Source organism: Arachis hypogaea, chromosome 20 (genome assembly GCF_003086295.3).
Source record: "Arachis hypogaea cultivar Tifrunner chromosome 20, arahy.Tifrunner.gnm2.J5K5, whole genome shotgun sequence".
In the NCBI taxonomy this organism is placed as follows: Eukaryota; Viridiplantae; Streptophyta; class Magnoliopsida; order Fabales; family Fabaceae; genus Arachis; species Arachis hypogaea.
In genome coordinates, this window is record NC_092055.1 from 135,772,456 (window position 1) to 135,783,932 (window position 11,477).

Below are 11,477 nucleotides of genomic sequence, written 5' to 3' on the forward strand. Positions count from 1 at the left end.
TCCATCTATAAATAAATTACTTATGCTCATCACCATCATATGGTTTCACAGTTCATCTCACAACACACATCATATATATGCATTATCCTTGCACCTAAGTGAAATCTAACATAGTTCTTGCAACTAATCTTAAGTTGGCCCTCCTTTATTTAACAATTCAAAAAACATTATACGTTAAGGCCAATTCTATGATGAAGAGGTTTTTGCATGCATAGAATGAAGAGAACTAGAGAAGTATTTAATCTCATTTTAAAAATAAATAAAAATAAAATGATATATTTTGTGTGATAGCTATCCAACCATCCCTCGTTGAGAATTATCTCTTCATCGTTTTCCCTGTCCATCATAGCATGCACAATGCAAAAAACATAAAAACTCCATTAATATTACATTAATTCCAATAATAGAACAAAGTCAACTAAGAATGCAAAAATATGACATAGAAACGCATGAACTGTTTTTTCTTATTATTACATATTCATAAAGAAACAACTAGCCAGCAATCCTTAATTGAGCATAATAGTAGAGGCCAATCCTTAATTATCCTTTCAACCAAGTCAGAAACCTGCTTAAGTTCTTTGAAGAAGTACTTCCTTCTTCCATATTCTGCTTTAGCTTCTCCATCAGCTTATGAGACCTTGATCTCGTATTCTCATTACTAAGCAACTGATCCACTTTTGCCTTTATCTCTTTACGTGACACTAATCCCTTTTCATCCGAATCAAATGCCATCCCAACCTTCAATGTATCACAAACATAATTCTTGTTGAAAAGTTGGTCTGCGAAATACGGCCAACACAGGAGAGGCACTCCATTAGACAAAGCCTCTATGGTCGAATTCCAACCGCAATGACTTACAAAACAAGCTATAGCAGGGTGACTTAGCACCTTCTTTTGAGGAGCCCATCCAGTTATTTTACCTCTATAACCCTTGAATTCAAGAGGGAGACACATTTTATTGGTGCAATTAGGATCTTGACGCACAACCCAAAGAAAAGGTCTATTGGTGAGTTCAAGTCCAAGTGCAAGTTCTGTGAATTGTCTTTGGTCAAGTAGTGTGTGACTACCAAAGGCAACATAAACTACAGAACAATGAGGTTGTTGATCTAGCCAACTCATGCAAGATATATCTTCTTTCCAGAATTGTCCAGATGATTTTGTAGTTGCCCTTGTCAATAATGGGCCTATTGGCGATAATAGCTTTGGTACTAAGGAAAATGCTTCAGGTTCAAGTTCTTGAATGCTGTTACAGAGATACCACTCTGTCAAATTTGAATGACGCATGCAGTGCACCACATATTTAAACATTCTCTTTTCAACTGACGGATCAAAGAGATTTCGCCACCAACTAGATCCGATGTCCATACCAGGAATGTAAGAGGATAACCATAATGGTTTTTTTGAGATCTCAAATCCTGCAATTCAAAACAAGATAAACTTATTTTTTAACCAAAGGAATACAACATGTGTGTGTGAGACTGTGAGATGTGATGTGATATTAATAAAATTAGAGAAAGTCTAGGGCCACCAGATTTTATGGTTTTTAGCTTACTATGATGTTTTTAATGGTGTGAGATTGCATCTAATAGTGTAGAATCATTCAATTTTTTTTTATGGTTAAGTGCTGACCAGAATTTAACAAAAGTGCTGGCCTCCTAACACTTCTCATAAAATTATTGGGAGCCACTTGAATAAAGACGTCTAAAACATAAAGATGTTTTCTAATAATTAAAATTTAACACATATAATTGATTAAATCGTGTTATTTTTGTCAAAATTAAGCCAAAAAAGTTAATTTGACTAAAAAAATGGTGAATCAAATCTTAAACTGGTCTAAATTAATATTTTTTTTATAAAAATTGACTACAATACGCTTATTATAAAAAATGACTAAAATATTCCTATTATATATATTAATTTTGATAATTCTAAATTCTAGCACTTTACTTCTTGTCATAGGATTAAAATTTAAAGTTTTTAAAATTAATATATATATAGGATATTTTAGTTATTTTTTATAATAGAAATATTATAGTCATTTTCTATAAAAAAAATATTAATTTAGACCAGTTCAAAATTTAATTTATTAATTTTTTGGTTAAACTGATTTATCTGATCTAATTTTAATAAAAATAACACATTTTAATCAATTATATATGTTAAATTTTAATTATTAAAAACCATCAAAAATATTTTTAATATCTTTATCTCAGTGGCTCCTAAAATTATTTACCAAAGACTATTTTATACTGTGAATACATTCAAAAAACATTTTATGTTACTAATACATCAAAATTAAACTCTAATATTATATACATTACCATCAGAGTCTAAGATGCCATCAGCAATAAGTTTGGGAGCGTTATACTGCAACACAAACATAGATGCTGCCGCAGGCCAAAATAATGCACCTTTGATTCCCACTTTGCGTGCAACTTCCAATGCCCAACCCATAATCACATCTGCAACAATGCAAGTTACTTTAATGCCCTCATTCAATTGAAGATCTTCTATGAGCTTCTCAAGCTCTGAAGGCATGGTCCTCAATACGGAATCACATAACTCTCCTAGATGGACTCTGTCATGGTCAGGTCCCAACCCATCTGGGATTGACACCAATTTGATTGGTGAAGGTGATCCATTGTTGTTCTCCATGGATCTGACTACTCTCTTATGGTTGAAGTCTGAGTTGACAAAGATGATATTGCATCCATGCTCAACCAGCTTATGTGAAAGGCTCATCATGGGGTTTACATGCCCTTGAGCTGGATATGGCACGACTAGCACTGTTGGAGTGCTAATCATGATGATGACGTCGCCTCACGCCTTTCTTTAATTTTGTGTTCAAATGAGTTTGATGGTTCTCCATTTCTTTATTTCTTTATTTATTTATGTTTGTTGTGCTACTCATTGTTGTGGTGGTTTTTCACAAGAGTTGTCTATTGTTGCTGTGAATATTACTTACTATCCACGTGATCTACGTTTATTAATTATTTAATTCAATTCCAGAAAGAGAAATACTAAATAATTAAATTTTTTTTATAAACTTTAACTAAGCCAAATTTATATGAGTGTTTTTTTAAGGTTATTTTTTTCATACAGAAAAATATTGGTATTTTTGTTGTAATTATTAGTGAATCAATTTTGTAAATAGAAAATTAATACACAAAATATATGTTAAACACATTATTATTCTGGTAATAACACGCAAGGAGCGTGTTAAACATGTGTTATTATTCATTTAAGATGTATATTGGACACATTTTTTATATATCCGTAATACTTTTATATATTTTAAATATAAATGTTCAACTAAAATACCGTCTTTATTTCCATGTCAACAAATACACCATGTTTTTTTTACCGTGTTTTCTTTTTTTTTCCTCCTTCGTCATTATTATCATTATCATTACTATCTCTTTCTCCACCTCTTTCTTTTTCTTCTTCCTCCTTTTCTTTTTTTTTTTTCATTTGATTTTTTTTATTTTCTTTTATTATTATCATCATCAGTGGTACCATTGTCATAATTATTTTCTTCTTTTTTTTTTTTGAAAGAAAAACTCAACACAATAAATAGAGCATAGAGAATAACACCATAGAAATAACAACTAATTAAAGAAGAACAATCAAACAAATAAAGCAACTATAGATCTCCCTTTGTCATTTTTGACATTGTCATCAATAATAGAAGGGATCTGCACCTAGCCATTTCTTGTAGCTCAGAAATGACATGTTGATAATCTCCTAACTCCTTTTTCTTTGTTCTGAAAAATCCTCCGATTTCATTCCAACCATACATTATAAATTATCTCACAAAAGCACACCATCCATTTTTTACATTCCTCCTTTCTACTTGAGATTTCACTCTAATTTTGAAAGTGTTCCTTTACCGTATCCGGATAAATCTATTGCATATCAACATATGAAAACCAAGCACACCATACTTGCCAAAAAAAACTATAGCAAAAAAATAAGTAGTGGCCACATTCAACAACATTGTTACATAAAAGATAAAACACATAAAGTATCTTTTTGGTAAATAAATTCAAACCGACTCAGTCTCTCCTTCATTTTATCCTACCAATCAAGACAAATCAAACAAACAGTTCCACTCTAAATGAGACAAGACTTTTTTAAATACTCCTTGTAAAACTGTAGCTTGATTTCATTATCTTCTTCTTCTTCTTCTTAACTCAATATCACATAATTAGTTTAATGATAATAAAATTAATATAAGAATTTTTTATGCAAAAAATCTTTAAAGAACATATGCCACAATTACAAAAGTTATATGTCAAAATTAAAAAAGTTCCTGTATCGCGGCTAATAAATTTAAGTGTTTTTTTTAATAAAATTTGTACAATTTAAAATTCTTCTCCTTTCCTCCTTAAAAAATATACAAAAATATTCACTCACTCTCACTTTCTTTTTTTTTGAAACAAAAGAAGCTCAACATAATAAAGTGGAGCAAATGATTCTAATAACAAGTGTTACATAGAAATAAATAAATCCTGTTAACTGCCAAAAGGATCTCTATCGATCCATTCTTTGTAGCTTAGAAATGTCCTCCTTATTACAATCTCAACACCTGCTTCCTTATGATTAAAGATCCTAACATTACGTTCCACCCAGACATTCCAGATCACTGTAAAAAATCTCAACACTCTCACTTTCTTTAGCCCAACTCTATCTCCATCTCAACATCTCAACATCGCCACCATCATCACTATTCCCAACCTCATTATGAAAATATCTCTATTCGACTGCAATTCTCCCCCACACCATCCTATCAACCCACCACTGACATATGCTTTTAACTTGGTGCACGACGCACTGCTACTTTTTTTCCCTTTTAATTCCTGTTATAAGGAAGTTATATTGCAGGTGTTGGATTTGAACTTTTCAAGAATACCACATAACTTGAACATTTTCGTAGCCACAAACCATGACTTCACCGTCCAGATCCATCATATCACGGTTCTCTTATTCTGCAATAATCATAAACACACAAAAAATCAACTATATTAATACATGAACCATGATAATTAATATTAATTAATAATTAATAATTAATAATTAATAATAACAACAAATTAATACATGAACAACGGGGTTGTGATGGTTTTCTCCAAGACACCATATATGAATATTGAGAGACAGAAGAGAGTGGATGGAAATATGGTTGAAATTGGAGATAGGATTATGGTGTTTATGGATTAGATTTGATTCGTATATTTGTGATATTTATTTAAATTTAATTAAAAATTGTGAATATAGATCTGATCTGCATACTAATAAGATTGTATTATAGATTTTATATAGGTATCCATATATCCAATTCGCATATTTGCGGAATTACAAATAAATAAATAAATATTTTTTTTATGTTTTATTTTAACTAGTAATTATCATATATATTGTATTATTTTATTTTTATTATTTAAAAAAATATGTTTAATATTATTTTAAAAATAAACATATTTAAAAGAATAAAAAAAGAGATTTTATTAATTTTTTTTAATAAAAATAAAGTTTAAAAAATATTTTTATTTTTTGTGAATATGTCCGATATTCGATCCAAGTAAAAATTGGATCGGATCAGATCCAAACTAAAAAAATTATAGGTATTAAACCTAATCATATTGATGATTTTAGTGTGGATAGAATAAAATTTTTAGTCATATCTGATCTAATCTGATCTGCATTTACCTCTAAATAAAATTAGAGGAAAGAAATAATGACCATAGTGGCTTGAGAAAGGGTATTTGGAAGAGAGAAGAATATATTGAAAAAGATTATGATACAGAGGATAAAATTTTTTAAAAAAAAATTATTAATTATATTTTCACCAGAAAAATTTGAACACAAGAATAAAATGATTGTAAATCGAAAATATTGAGAATAAAATTAAAATAAATTAAAGTTTAAAAATATTTTAAAATTTTTAATAAATTTTAAAAATAAAAAATATATATTTTATTTTTATAAAAAATATTAGCTCCTGATGAAATAGGTGCAGATGGAACTGCCGAAAGGAAGCGCAGATGGAACTGCCGCTTGTCTGAAGGAAGCGCAGACGGAACTGCCGCTTGTCTGAAGGAAGCGCAGCCGCAGACGGAACTGCCGCTTGTTTGAAGGAAGCGCAGACGGAACTGCTGCTTGTCTGAAGGAAGTACAGACGGAACTACCGCTTGTCTGAAAGAAGTGCAAACGGAACTGCCGCTATCTGAAGGAAGTGCAAACGGAACTGTCAGAAAGAAACGCAGACGAAACTGCCACAAGAAAACACAGACGAAACGCAGACGGAACTGGCACGAGAAAACGCAGACGGAACTACCACGAGAGAACATAGACGAAACTGCCACGAGAGAACGTAGACGGAACTGGCGAAAGAGAGCAAATATTACATGATTTCTTCATTATTATCGGTAAGCAGGTGTTTGATCATTCGACTCAAAAAAAATACAAGACAGAGAAAATAGACTAGTCGGTGAGGTGAAAAAGCATTAAAGAAGTGACAAAAGAAAAAGAAGAATGACATAGAAAAAAATGCAAAAACTACGGTAAAAAGTGACTAAATTGAAGAAAAGATTTGTGTATTATTGAGTGTATTCAAGTTGTTTTTTCAAATTGTCTTGAATGATATAATATAAAAGAGTATTTATAGGTACTAAAAGAATTGTAATAATAAAGACGTAATTTCATATAATAAATATTCAGATATACTAAATAATACTAATTGATCCTAATTATATTCTAACAGAGCTTATATCGTAAGCTCAAATTCAACTCAAAGAAAGTTCACGAACTTGCTCAAATAATAGGAATATAATTTATAATTCTATTTCAATAAATTATAACTTATATATTTTAAAAATATTAAAAAATATAAATTATATATATTATTTATTTATCAATTATAAATTTTTTATTTATGTTATACATTAAAATTATATATAAAAAATAAATATAACATTTTAAATAATTAAAAATATTAATATATATTAAATTATTAATACGCATATCTTATATGTATTTAATCTATATTTTTAATATTATGAATATAATCGAGTCTGCTCACGAACTAATGAATTGAGCTTATCTAAGCTCAAGATCAACTCATTTAATTTATAAACTCAATTCCAAGTTCATGCTCGGTTTACCAACTCACGAGTTCAACTTGTCGAACTATTAACGAGTCGAGCTCGTAGTGACTTGACTCACTTCAAAGCCTACGTACAAATGAATTACCACCTCATTTTGCACGTGTCACGCACTCACACAGGAAATAAATTATTTAAGCCTGGCACATGCAAATTAGGCCAGGGCAGAAAGGGAGCCCACGAAGTATCTAGTTCTAGAATCATGCAGAATGGGTCTGGTCCCTCTTGTCAGTTTTCACTTACCTTATCTGATACCCTAAAGCCCAAAACAACTACAACCACAAAATTGTTGGTCCACCCTTATTTTCGTCCAAGGGGCTCATTTGTGTAAGGGTTATTGTCATTTCCATTGGCTTCAGGTCTTGACATTATTTGCAGTCGAGTATCTTTTGATCGACAACTCTTGAAAACCAATATTACACGGTTAATATTGTAGTCAACTCAACACTAATATAAGGTAAAAAAAATTCGAAACTCTTCAAAATAAGAACATTTGCAGTTTAATTAAAAAAAGTTCGAAATCTAAATTCAACAAAAGCTCTTTTTAGTGAATTTTATATTAGGTTTGTTTGTTAATCTGTTATAATATTGGTTGAAATTGACTGCTATAATATTAGTTTTTCAACATTACTCTTTGCATATCTTTTTGTTAGTGTCGTTTTGTGGTTGAAAATTTTATATAAATATAAAAATATTTTTAATGGCATGCCGCAAAATGGGATTTGGAAGTAAAATCTCAAATTATGTGTTTTGGCTTCTCGCACTCTACAAGAAGCAGTTTTTAATTATTTGTTGGGTTAGCACTTAACTTTCTTTTCATCGCTAATATAGCTTCAAGTCACTCAACCATGTCAATTGCAAAAAGACAAAAAGAGAGTAGTTAAATAAATATAAGAATTGAAGAAATAAATCAATAAAGTCGGGAAGAGAAAAAGTGCTACAAAATTAAATCAAGTGGTGTGGAAGTAACAAAAGTTTAGAAAAATCAAAAGCAAAATTTAATTTGAATTCAAAGTGGTTATAAGTTTATGGTTTATCACTAAAATTTTACAAATTTTTTGTGCTATCAATTTGTATGGACTAGAATTTTCATGAAACATGGTTAAAGAATTGAAGAAGCAAAGTTTGAGTTGAATACAATAATTATCAATTGGCTAGATATTGCTAGAAGCTAACATATTGGAAGCTTGAAGATTTTTGAAGAACATTCAAGAGAATAGTACAATTACAACATTCTACAACATTAAAGAAATTTAAATTCAAATTGAATTGAAATTAGAAGATTATGAAAACTACATGAATACAAGATAAAAGATGATTTATAGAGTCAACTCATGAAATGGTGGTCATTACAAAATTGATTTGTAATTTATAAATTATTATTTTAGTAAGAAGTATTATCTATATAAAGACACATATATCTTGTGTATTGTATGTTCCATGAAATAAAAAAAGATATGATTATGTAAAATTTTTCTTTATTCTATTATTTCATATGAATATTGGTGAATTTGAGAAATTGAAAATACGATAGTATTATTTAAAAGAGTCAGTGATATTAAAATCAATTAAAATATGGGTATTATACTTACAAAAAGTCATTACCAACAGTTTGTTTTAAAGCATTTTCATCAGCAAGTATCATTTTTAGACTCTATGGGTTATCATTTCATAGATTTAATAGTATTTCAATTGTTTGACGTTTTACCGCATTCACGCCCTTAAACTTGATTTTGTGATATGCAACATGCAAGTAACAATAAAGGTTGAACTTTTTGTCATCTTCTATGATTATAAAAAACGATTCGGTATCTAAAGTTCTCTTAATTTTAAAGTATGAGAAGTGTTAAAAGTTAGTAGATTTTGTGATTTGTAATTATTAATTAGTTATCATTAGTATTTTTAGTGATATGAGATTATATTTAATGGCATAGAATTATTTACTTTTTTTTACTAATTAAGTATTGATCAAATTTTAATAAAAATATTATCCAAAACTTTCTCTTAAATTATTTCTCTTTAAGATCATAATATAATTCTTTAAAAAAGTTGAAGATCATACTATTAAGATTAATTTAGAAGAATAAAAAAGTTTTGATAGGCTTATTATTTTTCATAGACTTTTTTTTAAGGATTGAATCTGACCTGTTTAAAACTTAACAAGTCCACAATCCTATTTAAAAAGTATGTTTCGTGAATTCAAACTCAAAATAATAAACTTAAAAAAAATCTAATTGACATAAAATGTGCACGTATTATAAAATTTATAATTCATAATTTGTGAAGAATAATTTATTTATATATCATAACCATATTTATAATTCATAAATTTTTTTTGAACAAAAAAAATTACAATCTTAACTAGTCTTAACTATTAATTATTTTTAATAAAAATAAATAATTAAAAGTCTAAATTAAAAATAATTTATTTTAACAAAAAAATATTTTGACGACCCAATTTAACGAATTTTATAAACATTTTTTAATGTCTATATAATCTGATTTTTTTAACTAATAGGCATTACAAAAAGACAAAATCTAACCTACTTAATAAAACGTCGAATCGAATCGAGTCGAACGAGCTAAACTACAAACTCCCATCAATTAGCCCGACCCACTTTTACTACTACTTAGAAGTCTCAGTGCGCTCACGAGTGGTTATCACTTTCTTTTTTACCATTGTATCGAAAAATCTAAAGAGACACCACTAGGTTTCAGAAAGATGAAAGAATTTATATACAAAACAATGTTAAGAGCAGTGAAAAACTTGAAAAGAACAATCACATACAACACAGTGGTACCCCATCTACAGTGAAAATAAAAATTTGAAGCGTGGTAAAAATTTTCAGAATGTCTCATTTGAGAAAAGGTGCAAACTAAGCAGTATTTATGTTGAGAATATGAACAATTATGATATGAAAAAGATGAAAATCAAAACACAAACAAAGAAATAGAAATCAAACATGTATAATAAGAAGCCTAAAATCAGTAATAAAGAGACTAGAAGTTCTTGGAAATCTCAAAAGACGCTCGAAGATGATGAAGAAATTTGAAGGAAAAAAATTGAAGATTGCAGAAGAAGAAGAAGGAAGATTAAATAAGAAAATGAAAAGAAGAGATATATTTAAAGTAATTTTTTGTTTGATTGATGGAAGTGAAAACTCATTTAAAGTTTCACGAGTTGAAACCTATTTTAGCCTTTGAAATTTGTTATCGATCTTAATTTCGACCCCTAAATTTATAGTTATCCAATTAACACTTCTAAATATTGGATTGTGCCTCACGCTTGCTCTTGTAGCTATCTCCGTTAACGGATATATATGGTACATTAAGTTGACAGAGTGTATATCCATGTGGCACCTAACTTGCTAGAATGGATGTATAATGAGTGAATGATGTGGCAAAAGTTGAATGAACTCAATTTGCAGGCCTCTTTTCCCAATATGTTCGAGATTTTGCCGGAGAAATTGAGTTCATTCAACTTTTCCCATGTCATTCACTCATCACACATCCATTCCGGTAAGTTTGGTGCCACGTGAATACACACTCTATCAACTTAACGTGTCACATCAGATCTTCGTTAACGGAGATAGCTACAGGAACAAACGTGGGTCACAATCTAATAATTAAAGGTGTTAATTGGGTAACTATAAATTTGGGTGTCAAAATTGAAGCCGATCGAAAATTTCAGGGACAAAATGGATTTCAACTCAAATTTCACGGAAAGAAGAAATATTTGAGTTAAAAAAAAAAACAATACTTTTGGCATCCAAAATAAAGATTGAATAATCTTTTAGGCCTAGATATGTAACTTGATATATTCATATTGGAGTTAAACCTAAAATGGTATTTGAGATTGATGTCGTGCACTAAAATTGTCTTTGAAATTCTAATTGTACCAATTACGTCCTTGAGATTGACAAAAGTGCATCACGTTAGTCCTTGACCCATTTTTCAATAAAGATGTGATGACATGACTTGATGACGTGGGATGTTAGTGACACATGTCATTCCATGGTTTGGTCACGTGTAATGGTATGATGATGTGTTGACTTGTGACACATGACATGCTGATGTGGATGATTGTGTCACGTGTCACAATGCTATTTGGCCACCTGTTCATTTGAGCCACGTGTCACAACAGTATTTGTCCACGTGTCATCTACTATGTCATCATTGTAGAAGCACCAAATTAATCCTTTACTTTGGATTAAGTAATTAAGTTTAGTCCCTGAAATTAAATATCGTACACCAAACTAGTTCATTCACTAGTTTTTTCTCATTTTCTTCTATAAGTTTAAAATTCTCAAACAT

The 11,477-nt window shown here is 29.6% G+C and overlaps 1 protein-coding gene and 1 long non-coding RNA gene across 2 annotated transcripts; both read right to left on the reverse strand.

The window, feature by feature from the left end:
- Nucleotides 1-364: 364 nt before the first annotated feature.
- LOC112784557 (UDP-glycosyltransferase 83A1) lies at nucleotides 365-2,974 on the reverse strand. Its single transcript, XM_025827800.3, has 2 exons — nucleotides 2,322-2,974; nucleotides 365-1,415 (listed from the first exon to the last, which is right to left on the reverse strand). Exons 1-2 carry the CDS (start codon nucleotides 2,803-2,805, stop codon nucleotides 541-543), a joined length of 1,359 nt encoding a protein of 452 aa, XP_025683585.1. The 5' UTR covers nucleotides 2,806-2,974; the 3' UTR covers nucleotides 365-540.
- A 1,481-nt stretch (nucleotides 2,975-4,455) lies between these two features.
- Nucleotides 4,456-5,228, reverse strand: LOC140182841 (uncharacterized). The gene is made up of 2 exons (XR_011879036.1): nucleotides 5,101-5,228; nucleotides 4,456-4,988 (listed from the first exon to the last, which is right to left on the reverse strand). It is a non-coding gene; the product is annotated as an uncharacterized lncRNA (long non-coding RNA).
- Nucleotides 5,229-11,477: the final 6,249 nt, after the last annotated feature.